Here is a 12,979-nt window from a genome sequence, read left to right on the forward strand (position 1 = left end):
GCAGACACAGTGATTCTGAATTGATCAGTCCTGTCCATGCAAATAACCACCTGTCTGAGGTTTGAAAGCTCTTACCCAAAGACTCCCTACTATCTCAGTCTGCTATCGAGACATGCTTCATTTGCTACTAAAAGGCGAGCAAAGATCCATTTAACAACGACAGCCTATGCTTGGAGCTTTATTTATAACCCCCAACCCTATACTCAATCCATTATGCATGGCGCCTCATCTGAAATATTTGCAATATCACCTCTGCACACCTGCCCCAATTTAGGATTTCTAACTCAATGGTGCCTGTCTCTTCTCTTTCCCTCGCCCTTTGTATGATCAATTATCTCTATATAAGTATCCTCAGCTGGAGCATTTGCAATATCACCTCTGCGCACCTGCCCTGAGCTGGGATTTTCTGTTTATCACCCAAAGCCCACTTCCTTCCCCCATCCTATGGATCAATCCATCGTGCGTGCATCAAAGGTAGGCGGAAGCCTAATGCAATATCACTCCTGCACACCTGCCCTTCGTTTGCCGCTTCATCTATAACCCAAACAGCGCCTCATGCATCCTCGGTCTCCCGGAATCTGTTAAATTACTCTCCCCCCCTGTCCCCCCCCCCGGCTTTTTAACCTTGCCGCCATTTCCCGCCCTACCCCTCCCCCATAAAACAACACGGTGACCCTATTATTCGTGTATTTATTTATTTGGCAACACCAACAAGTACATATTTTAAAATAAAGTGGGGAGAAGCTTTCGGACTGTGTCGTACGCAGAGCCGAGGTTACAGCAGTAGTGATGATCTCCTACCGCCTTTCTCCTCCCCCCCCCCCGTCCGGTCTTGCCCCCCCAAGGCAGCTGAGCTAGTCCAGCCCGAGCTGCTAACCTGGGGCGGCCTCTTTCGCAGCTGCGGCCGCTTTCTCTCGCGCCGCCTCCCCGGCGGAACGCTGCCTGCCTCGCCCGCCGGCTCGCGCCTGTGCGCGCGCTTGTGCCTCGCCAAGCGCCTGTGAGCTCGGCCGAGAGCGGCGCGGGCGGCGAGCATCCTGCAGCCCCCAGCGAAAAGGTTCCCCTTCCGCGAGAAGGGGTCCCAGCCCTCGGCACAGCGCGGTTGTGCTGTAAGCTCTCCATAGGAGTCTGGGGGGCTGCAGCAAGCTGCGTGACCTCTGTTATGGTGGGAACTGCAGGCAGGAGTTCCCCATCCCACATGAGCTGAGTGGGGGGAAAGGACGGACGTTTTTGCGGGGGTAAGTAAATGGTTGCATTAAAATAGTGTGTGTGTGTGTTTGAGGGAGGGGGCGGGCCAATTGCGTAGAAGTAATGTGGGTTCAGGAGGGTTCAGGAAAGCAATTATCTACCCGCTGCAATAGAACTACTTTTTGCTAACTCCTGGCCGTATTCGCCCCCTAACTTGTGCAAACTTGCTTGTTTTTGTTTTAAATAAGTTTTAAAATACAGTCGCATATTTCCCTCTGCACGTTTGCACCCCATCAACCTAACCTCATGGCGCTCAGCTGCACCCCACCGCTGCCTGCCCTTTCGCCGCGGAGACCTAAAGGGGCAGCTTTTCATTTGGGGGCGCGCCTGTGTGTTTAAAATAAAACGAACCCCCCTCCCCCGCCACGTTGTTTTTTTCGCTTGGTGCTTTGGAGGCTTTATTAACCTGAGCAAACTGGTAGATGCAAATCAGAGATTGGAGGCGAACCCCACCGGTCTGTTGTTTCTGCCCCCGATGTGATTCCCCCTCTAACTTGGAAACAAGGCGAGGGGAAATCCGTAGACGTGGGAAGAACGACCCCTGCAGTTGCATTGCGGAAGATCTCGTTTGCTGGAAGGGGAATTACGGGAGCCAAAGCGTTTTGGAAGGAGAAGCGGGCTATGATGTTGTGTTCTCTAGTCCGTGTTATGTACGTGAAATAAAACGCATGGGGGGTCTCATGCGTAGCAAAGTGTATTAATCTCCTTCTGATCACTTTGTAGAAGCAAGAGAGGAAACCCACCTTCCTCCCCCGGCATGGGGCTTTGTGGCTTTGCCCCGGTGAGTCGTGCGGAGTTTGGGGGTAACTTGCAGCTGGCTGCCCTGGAATAGGCTCTCCGGACCGGATCAGCTGGCGTTGGTTGTCTATGTCTTGTTGGGAGATCTGGTGGATTTTTGTCTCACTCCTGGAGGAAGAGCCCAGGGCTGGCGGTTACCTTCTTCTTGGTCTTTTTTGGAGGGCGAAGGAAGGGAAGGGATCTCACTTGAGCCGTGCAGAGAGAGAGCTCGGACATGTGTTGTCAGCACATCTGGGGAATACAGTCTGGAAGTCCGAAAGGAGATTTGCTGGGATCCTTCAAACTGCGATATTGATCTTTGTTATTTCTTTTCGCCGAGGGATGCACTTGGCATGAGAATCGGAGGATGGAAATTGTTTGGGAGGTGCTTTTTCTTCTGCAAGCCAATTTCATCGTCTGCATTTCAGGTACGCAGCGAACATGTGGGGTGAAATACCAGGCCTTGTATTCGGGTTTCACCGTCCGTAAATGTGCGAGAAATACAATTAAAAAATAGCAGCGCTAATCGTGGCTAAATTAGTTGGAGCGATTTGTTAGGTGCCTTTTGCCCCACTCTTTACTCTGATAGCAGTGCATTAATTACGGTGCATTAGTTGCAGTAATTAATTGCAGTGTTTGGTAGCACGCTGGTAGTCATTCCTAACACACAGTGATAGCAATAATTAATTGCTACATTGCAGTAATCCCAGCATGTCGTGGCTTTTACAGAGCTAAAACTCGGTTGATCTGGGGGTTTTAAAAGGATTGCAGTTCACTGGCACAGTTTTCATGTTTTGGTGTGCTACGTTTTTTAGGGGTTGCAAAAGAAGGAATGGTAGTGACCAGTGTATGTAATAAAGGTTTACAGTGTGTGTGTGTTTGTGTGTGCTGTAAAAGGATTTTAAAAAATCTCCAACAGTATGGCTGGGAATCCTGTTTCAGACTCTTTAGTTTCAAGATTGCAAAGATCTCTACCATTCTGCAGAAGTCAGGTAATTTCGGTTGTCACCAGAGCCTGTCCAATTAATGAATAGGCATGGCAGGGGATCTAGTGTTAAGGATTAGAGCAATTTATTCTTGGGGAAAACAGGCTTTTCTACTTCAGAAGTCCTGGTTAGCTCGTTAATTTGTCAGGTCAGTCATGCTGGAATAATTATATTGCAGGAGCAACTGTGGGGGAGCCAGCCAGTTTTCTAGTTTGGGATGGCACCAGGGGGATCCAAGCTGCCTGATCTGCTTCTCTTCCCTGCAGGCTGCCTCTACCCTGGAGTCATTGCATAAGCCTGTGAATGGGAACTCTGACAGCATCGGCTATTCCATTGCAGGGAGGGAGATCCTGCTGGGCCTTAGTGCAGAGCCAGGAGCGCTTAGCAAAACTTGTAGCTCCTCAGCGACCATCAGCATCTGTACCAACCGGCACTCCTTGCACCAGTCCCTGGTCTAATTCAGCTTCTCAACTGCTGGATTGACATCACCTGCACTAACCTCCTCCCCTCCCCACATTGGCAAGATCTACTTTATTTTGCATGATCTGCACCTGCCTCATCTCTCATATTGCCCCTGGACTGGTAGTGCCTGCATCAGCCCCCTGAGTAATCCAGCCCCCTTTCCCTGCATTGGTACTGCTGGCATTCAGATTGGCACCCTCTGCATCTGGGTGATATGTCCTCTCATACTGGCAGCATCTCGGGTTGCCCTTGTGCTAATCCACTCTCATATGTGCCACCTGGGTAATCCACCTTCTCACTCCTTAGAATGGCATGACCCCCCACCCCCCCACTGCCTCTTTCATCCCAGCCTCACACTTTGCTGTCTAACCCAGTGTGATTCGCCAGCTGTCTAGCACTTTTCAAATTAGACGTCATCTTTTAAAATAACAGCAATGGAATAATGAACTCTGTGGTGTGAGCATGGGAAAGAGGAATATTCTTGTCACTTTGAAGATTAACATCTTGAGATGGTCACAGGATAGTATCCCCTGATCTCCTCAGTGCCACCCGCTGCCACCCAAATCAAAACCCTGCTTCTGAAACGGAGTGGGATAAGTCCTGCAGGGGCTCTCTTGGCTCTCCATCTCCCTCTAGCACTGAGAACAGTCTGATATCCATCCTTTATTTTTTAAGGAATACAGTGAACTACAGGCTGCTTTTTGCTGTGTGGCCTCAGATAGTTTGATTTAACCTCATACAGGATGTTTACATACCTTTAGCCTTCAGTTCCATATATTTCTTCCCCCCCCCCCCCCCAGGAATCCTCCTTTTTCATGGATTCTTAGTACTTGTCATCTCAGAAAGAGGGATTAAGATCTGCAGATATCTGCTTGGCACTAATGCTTCATTTCCCCCCCCTCCCCCCCGCTGCCCTTTTTTGCACTACGCTCTGTAGGGAAACATATACAGTCATCATTTGATAATGCTTGAGGTTCAAGAAGGAAACTAACCAAGGAAAGTGCTCTAGAAATACATTTCTTGCAAATTACAAAAGTTAAATTATTTTTAAATTAACTATAGCATTTTTTCTTTGTCAATTATTTTAGTGATGGAGTATAAGACTGCTTTTTCTGTTGGTGCTGTATACAGCACCATCTTTCACTTGCACTTATTGAGGGCCTGATTCAAAGTCCATTTAAGTCTGTGTGAGTCTTTCCATTAACTTCAATGAGTGTTGGATTGGTCCCTGTTTAACATAGTCCATACGTCACCAGAGAATACAATTCAAAATGACATTGTTGGTTATCAGCTGAATATGGAAAGCTAGGTTTCCTTACCCCATCTGTTGACTGGTTATATTAATAAACATAATAAAAATTTTTAGCTAGAAATATATGAAACTTTATTTCAGGCAGTCTTTTGTATGTATATCAAAATATAAATTGTACTGAATATAGCTTCTTACCCAGTTATGCACTTCTATTTCATGTATAACATGAAGATTGCAGTCTTAACACATGCTTGCCACTTTCTGATGTCATAACCTCCTCCCTCCCATGTGACAGCTTGTGTAGATTGGGAAAGGAAGACTAATAGAAAAGATAATTTATATCTCAAATATTATGACAGGCAGCTTTAATTTTGGTAGCAAGTTAGTGATGTTCCAGGTAAGGAAGCAGAGTTTTGTTTACTAAAAGAAGTACTGATACATTTTTTTAAAAGAATGAATTCTTATTGCATCAGTCACCTTCCACCTGATGTTCCTCTTTCATCAGTTAACTATCTGTGCCTCAATTAATGATCTGTTAGATTGGTCTGGGAGGAATGGGACTGGAATGCAGAAGTAAAACAATTGTGTATTTATATACATTTGATTTAGTGACATTTATTTCAAAACAAGTATTTTTGTTTGTATATTTGTTTGCACATGTTCTTAAGCTAGATATCTTTTATTTTCTATGAACACTGAATTAGGATTTTTGATGCTTGAAGATCTTTAAAAAGAGAACTGAGCTTTGATTGTGTGAATGATAAATAAGAACAGGCTTAATGGAACAAGAAAATCATTTTAACTCTATAGAAAGGAATGAAAACCCTCTTTAAAAAAATATACTGATGCATTTCTAATGCTTTTGTAAATAGTGTCTCCGTCTGATTCAGATATAGATTCATGTCCTTTAATGATGCTATAGCGTGGCATTGACAGAATGTTGTGCCAATGGAGATGTCGTCCTTTAGACAGGATGTTAAAAAAAGATCCCTTCTGGCTGCTATTTCAAGGGAGTTGCAGATAATCCTGACACTGAGTAAAAGGCAAGGGGATTATGGTCTGTGCTATCACGGCCAAAATTCCTTTCCTGTGTAATACCACCATAGATTAATTAACTGCAATGTTCACAGCTATGGGTGGGATGTTGCTGCTCACATAATGGCTGCCACATTTGCTTCTACAGTCACTTACATAAACCTTGTGTAATGTTCTCATGATCTTAGACATTTGTCCACCAAGTGTAATAGAAGATGCTCTTTTCAAACCTTTGCAGTATGTTACATGTAAAAAAATAAGTTTTCATGTTCATTCATATTCAGGTTTCTGCTTAAACAAGTGCTCTTTGGATCCATTCAATAGAAAAGTTCGTGGAACTTGGATACTCAGGTTCTTTGTGGCATACAGTAATTGTGATACAGGACTGCGTAATGTCCTTCGTCAATAAGAAGCTCATGTAAATGAAATGCGTGCAGTCCCCCAGATCTCTTATCTGAGAATAGTCTCATCCTTGCTAGGAGTTGGCTGTTGTCCAGACACGTATGGCCCCTTACCTTTGCACCAATTCAGCAGGCAGCTAAGGCTTCCCACATGGAGGAATTCCTTGGTAGTCTAAAACTGTTATAGCCTCCCCTGGTATTGAGGGTGTGGCTGGAGGTGAGAGAGGGTGTGTTGGAGCACTGCTGCATGACATCTGATCTTTAACTGGTGTTATGGTCTCTTGGGGGCGGTTACCAGCTGGCATAATGCAGAATAGCTCTTAAGGTGCTCTGAATTGTCCTGGGGGTTGACTTAGCTCCTGGATGGCCCCAGGATTTGGGAAGCACAAAGAGAACACAAAGCCTACTTGGCTCATCCCCTTTCCAGGCCTATATATGAGCACCTAAAATTGTAGGGCCTGACACTACTGTCCCACACCAGTATACTACAGAAGTAAGTCAGTTGTAGTCAGTGGAATTTCAATGTTGTAGAAGTAAGGTAGGCGAGAGTTCCATCTATTAGTTGCTATTGCTGTGCTGTACATCAGTAGTTCAGGACCAAAAACTATGGAAATTTAATTACTCAGATATTTCTACAAAAGTGGTTTTTTCTTATGATTTTGGTGAAGGTAGAAGGCTTCTGATAAGTAAACAGTGTAAGCTTCCAGGGGAAAGAACTATGCATACATGGGAGTACATGCAACTGATGTGCCATCATTAGACATAATGATATATGGGAATATACAGGCACTAGTTTGGTATGTTAAATGGCTTAGAGCTTCTGGCATCCTGTGTATGATGGTCTCTTGGGTCCCAGTCCTGTAAACTAAAGTGCGTGGGCAGGCCCTTAGCCTTGCATGGAGTCCATTGAAGTTAGTAGGAAATCTGCATTGACTTGGGGCCTTCAGTTCGTATCAGACCGAAGGATTGAGGCCAGATGTTTGCAGGGATTAGGAAGGACTTTCGGTTCCTAAGACTTTCAGGTTGGAACTAGTTGTATGATTTGACCGCTCTGCCTCTGGTGCTCTAAATGTTTTGAATGCCTCCACATGTTGGAAGTACCACAGATGTTTCATCTCTTTCAAAGGGTGTTAAGTTGCTCCTGTTTTTTTTAAATGCTACTGAAATGACCTTGTAGTCTGTTATAAATATTTTCATATCCTTTTTATATTTTCAACTATCCTATTCGTTTCATTAGCTTGCCAGCTAGAACACATGACCAGATAGGCGGTAAAACTATGTACTTATTTTTTGCTGCTGTGAGTATATGGGAAAGGGAAGTTTATGAATAATCTTGCAGATGTTATAACAAACTGCTTTTTCTTTCAGACAAATAAACCTAAAGGGGGAGAGCTGTAATCTCTGCTATTGTTCTCAAACAGCTATGATTAAAATCTGCTGTTCCTAAAGCTATCTTTTGGCCTTGCTATTCAGTCTCATTGTTAATGAAACTGAACTAGACACCAAGACAACATTAAAATAATAATGAGTACTTCCCAGTTGGAGGGGCTAAGAGTGATCATAGATGTAGAAGACATTCTTGACTCTAAGATGCAGTTGTTTTCAAATTCAACTAATGCTAGTTTCTCTGGTTTTGCTCTTGAGATTCCACAAGCGGTTTGTCATTATATCTTTAGTAAACAACCTAGATGTTAAATCAAGGGTTTAAATGGTGGATAGCTTTGCTTTTGCATCATGAATATTCCCTGTACACCAATGAACAAGGAGTACCTGCTTACCATAAAACTAGTGCTTTGAATGCTCCTGTATGATTGGCAAAGTGTTACTGTACATTACTGCTGCTTAAAGGTTGGAGAACTGATGCTTTTTGTAGCTTAAGCTATGCATCATTGCTGACCTGTTGATGACTAACATTCTTTTGGCAGGAAGTGAACCTCTTTCATGGTGTAAATGGAAATAGCAGGCCATAGTGTTAGTTCTTGTCCAGAAAGGGAAAAAATCTACTGAAAGTCCTTTTTGTTTGTCAGGATCCTAATAATCTAAATAAATTCTTCTCTTTGGATATCACAAATTAAGCCTGCTTGGCATTTTTGTCTTGTAATCAGAGCTGTGCTTCTATTGGCTTTTTGGATCCCATGCTAATAGGTTTTTAGATGGCCTTGCAATTGCTGTAGTGTCCAGGCCTTACAGTACCTTTGAAACATGACTGCTGATAGAAAAGTTCATATATTTGTTTTATTGTATGCTTGCTGCAACCTTGTGCCATGGTCAGAGCTGGGTAAGAGTCATAGTTATGGCGACCCTTTGACACATGGGGATAAATTGATTATCTTGCCCCAATCCCTTTTTTATTCTATTTATAGTCCATGTTTGGAGGAGTAGAAAGTAGAAGTAAAGGATTTAAATGGACTGTTGAGAGTCATTGTTTCTGTTTTTAGGGTGGTTATGTTTGCATTGCTTGATGGCATTACAGTGCAAACATAACCATACTAAAAAAAGTGGTTGTCAACAACTGAGAATTCCAGCTAGCAAACAAAGGTCTATTATGGTAGACGAACTGTAATGGTAACAATAAATAGGAAATAAAAAAGGAATGATGTTCCTTATAAATACTGGCAGTGGTATTTTCCAGTGGGATTTATTGTTTAGAAACCAACCCAAAGTAAGAGACCATCTAATTCAAATGTAATGACACAGATAATACCATTCTTGCTGATTTAGCCATCTTGCAGGGATGTTGTGAGATTTAATTAATGATTATGAAGTGGTTTGTGGTCCTCCAGTGGAGTGTGCTAAAGGCAGATATTAATTATTATAGGAACCGCTATATCATGTTAAACTAGTCAATCTAATCTAGTATCCTGTCTGTGACCTGTGGCCAGTACTGGATGCTTCAGAGACAAGTGTAAGTCCCCCACACTTATTAACTGGGCAGTAACATGCCCATGGGGAAAATTTCTTCTTAAATCCAGGTGCTTAATTGTTGACATATCAGTTAGAGGAAGCTTGAGGCGATATAGAATAACATTCACACCCACTTTATAAAGCCCTTTGGCACTGCTATAATGATGGAAAGCGGTTTTGGGGTAAATGAGAATCTGGCCCTGATCTGGCAAACTGCTGTGCATGGCAGATCCCTGCGCTGCCTCTAACTTCAGTGAGGCTCCATCTAGTTATAAAGGGGTCCACCAACATATTCTTGGGGCACTACAAGACTTTGCGCTACTGGTTTAGTATTTGCCTTTTACTCAGCTTGAAAAATGGAAAGAGACTAGCAGTTTATGGTTTCCGCGCTCTAACACAATGGTTCAGTGATAGACTAAGGAGAAAGCTGCAAACAAAATTATACCAAGTACCTGTTGTCATTGGCTTCCCCCTTTAAATTCCATACAAAAATACATTTTCTGTTTATAGAGGTCTTGTAAATCTTTGTTTTTATAATAAAATAAATGTTGAACCTAAATTCCCAAGCAGTATCACTTATTGTAACGTAAATATTTGACAGTAAAATACCATTATAGTTTTATTTTGCAAATAACTCACTAAAAGATGGTAAAACCTTTTGAGAAATAGAGGATGAAAATAGACATAATAGTGTAACAAATAATGTTCATACCTGTCTGACCCTGCTAGGTGGGGAGCACCCTGAACAATCATTGTCCATTTGCACTTCTTCCATGGGAGTTCAAGGTGATCAGCGCTTTGCAAGAGGTGTCAGCAGATTACATGATCAGCCCTTGGTGTGCAGTATATTTATCCTGATATGAGGTCATGTTGTCAAACTTTTAGAATTGGAGTGGATGAAAAGGTGTGCAGTTATTGGCCCAAAGTGCCCATTAAGCACATGCAGGAAGAAAGAGGAAACTAATCAGCATTATTATTCCTTTCCTCTGAAGCCACCTTGTATCAGTAGCTTTTAGGAGCAGTATCTGTCCATGGGGATAGATTGAGCCACCTTATGCGACATCTTCCTCCTTGCAGATTTGCAGGCAATTTCTTGCTGAAGTTACTGCTGACCCTTCCCACTATGAACTTTCACAGTGTCCTGCTCTGCTCCAGCAAACCTTTGCTCCAGTCATGTGTTGAGAAACTAGGATAGCAGGGCTTCTGTAGCACCTGTCATACCATTGCGGGGGGAGAGGCCTAGGGAGTAGTACAGGATACCTAATGCCCTGGGTGCATGGGTGTATGGACAGCTGTGTGATTTGAAACGGAGGTGGAATGGGCATGCCTTTTGGCAAACCATACCGCCTTCCTGCACTCCCAACAGGTTATTTAGGTGGGTAACTGCAGGAATTTCCCCACGTAGAGTCACTCCTTTGGCGAGGTGGCATGAGCTGGCCACTGGAGAGAGCATTGATCTGTGCTTGCTACAGGTGGTGGCAAAAGGAAATACATTGTCCTCTGCGCGCTCTGAAGAGCAAGGGTGTGTTTACGCCCACTTGTTGAATAGGAAAAATACATTTTATCATAGAGCCACCTGAAAATGAGGTTTAGCGGACAGCGAGTCATTTGTCCTTACGTGAGAGGAAATCCGTCTCCTTTGCAGGTGAATTATATTTATTTATTACATGGGAAACTGCAGTTTTCAATTACAGAAGGGAGAAGTGTAGTTGCCAGGAGAAAGAGATTCTGAATGACTGAAGTCTCGAAACATATGAGTCCTAATTCTGCCTTGAATAGGGAAGTCTGAAGAACTCTCTGTGATTTCTACATGAGTTTTGTCTGAGCGAGGACCGTAGGATATGGGTCCATCAACACAGTGTTATTTTAGGTAAGTTATGAACAAAAGAAGCCTTTTATTAATAAATACTTAGCTCTTGTGTAAACTTTTCTTCTTAGATTTCACAGTACTAAACAAGGAAGGTAAGGATCAGTTTCCCCATCTGCAGAATGGGGGACAATAAGGCCCAAAGGTATAATGACTTCCCCAAGATCACCCAACAGGGATGTTAAGCGTTAATCCTTAAATGTTGTTAAACTGTTCTCCATTTTCTCTCTCCTCAGCTTCTCCCAACCCTTCCATTTATTGGGTTAGCCTCAGGCCCTGATTCTGACTGTGCACAGACATGGCCCTGTTGAATTCAGTGGTTCTTCACACAGGTGGCGCGAGTTGGCCCAGCCACTGTCAGGGTCAGAATTTGGGCCTAAGACCAAACTGATATATTAGCTCTTTAAAACACCCTAATAAAAATGGCTTCGGAGAATTACAGGCCCTAGTCTTTAGTTTTGTATTTCTAATGCCCCAGTGTTGCCCTTTGTTTCTGTGAGTGGAAGGAAGTCTGCACTCCAGCAACTGATTGGCAATGGCATGGAATCTGGGAGAGCTTTACCATTGTGGGGTGAAAAGGGGCAAGGCAAGGGTGGAGGTGCAATCTGCAGGGAAAAACCCTGCTAGTTACTGCAGACTGACCCTGCAGGAATTTGTGCAGCTTCCTGTTCCACTCTATGAAATAGCCCTCCACCTCCATAGCTAAAGAGCTATTCTGTCAAGAGGACTTGGAAAGCCAAGGGGCCTGGCCTGTGCTGAGGCAAAAAGCCCTCATCTTCTGGTGGATTCCCTGAAATCTGCAGGTTAGCCAACTTAATTTTGGCCTCTGTAGCATGAGGCAAACTGCATGCCCATGGTGGAAGGATTCTAGGGCCACTGCCCTGTGTAGGGACAGCTTACATAGAAGAGCAGAAGGCCCTGAGCTCCTTGGCCTTGCTGCTTGCCAAAACATGTTACCTTTAAAGCTTTCAGCACTTGAGGCCTTGCAGGGCAATTTGAATATGTGATCACATTCTCTTCTCTTGTTCTTAGCCTCTGGCCTCTCCATAGGTTTACTGGAGCTTGACTTATTACTCAAGCCTTATTACTCGCTAAATATCATTTGCTTTCTTTTATTTGTGCCTTGTGTTAAACTACAAATTCCAAAGGCTTTTGAGAACCTGGAACAGATCAAATAGAGGATAAATCTAACTCTTACTAGGTTAACCTTCAAATTGGTGCCTGTTTGCTAGAACTCATCCCTTTGTCTTGTGCACCACATAGTTGGGTTAAGCGCTCTCATTATATTGGGCTTGGTGAAGGGACAGGCTCTCTCTCTGGTGGTGAGGAGACTAACGAGCTCTTCTGGGCCAGTTCAGCACTGATGAGGCGCACCTGCAAGGCTTGTTCTGCGGGGGCAGAGCGGGGGGAGCTTAAAAAGGGAAAACCTGCCACAGGAAGGGTTCGTGAAAAGGAGCAGGACTGCTCCACCTCAGAGACTGCTGACAGCAGACACAGGTCAGCCAAGAGGAAGACCATCACAGGCCTCACCTGCTCCTGAAGCTGCACAGACCAGCTGCAAAGCAGCACACCCCCAGAGGAGGGGCTGGAGTTAGACCCCACTAGAAGACAATGGACCCATTGATAGACTGGGCCCAAAGGGCCGAATCCAGAAAGACTGCCTGAGACACCGGCCACCTTTGTCTTTCTTTGTTTTCGCTCTCATTTTCCACTCTCGTAAGGGGATGAGAGGATCTTTCATTTGTCTGTTTTACTCCGAGAATCCCACATATGCTAGGAACTGTGGGGGAGGACACGATAAATGACTAGAAATGGGGTCTGGAGGGGACTCGGGGAAACAGTCCTGAAGGTCGCTCTCACGTTGGGCCTGAATTTCCACTGTCTTGTACCTAGGTGGTATAGTGCCAAGTGGGTATAAAATGCTCCCAGAACAGAAGCAGGTTGCTCTGTTTTGTACAGGTGTGAATGGCTGCACAAGGTGCATGGTAATGGGGAGTGAGGGCTATTCTCTTCTATCCCAGATCTAGTTCCCATCCCCCTTCCCTTCCTC

At 44.2% G+C, this 12,979-nt stretch overlaps 1 protein-coding gene across 3 annotated transcripts in view; it reads left to right on the forward strand.

Moving 5' to 3' along the window:
- Positions 1-943: 943 nt before the first annotated feature.
- The window catches only part of CA10 (carbonic anhydrase 10), a 328,547-nt gene continuing 316,511 nt past the window's right edge, over positions 944-12,979 (forward strand). For 2 of the 3 annotated variants that reach the window (XM_048818029.2, XM_048818030.2), the window contains exons 1-2: positions 944-1,235; positions 1,969-2,450. In XM_048818029.2, the coding sequence (XP_048673986.1) occupies positions 2,390-2,450 (61 nt within the window). In that variant the 5' untranslated portion in view covers positions 944-1,235; positions 1,969-2,389. The remainder of the gene's footprint in view (positions 1,236-1,968; positions 2,451-12,979) is intronic. The other variant, XM_048818028.2, reaches the window with a different exon arrangement.

Source organism: Caretta caretta, chromosome 14 (genome assembly GCF_965140235.1).
Source record: "Caretta caretta isolate rCarCar2 chromosome 14, rCarCar1.hap1, whole genome shotgun sequence".
NCBI lineage: Eukaryota > Metazoa > Chordata > Testudines > Cheloniidae > Caretta > Caretta caretta.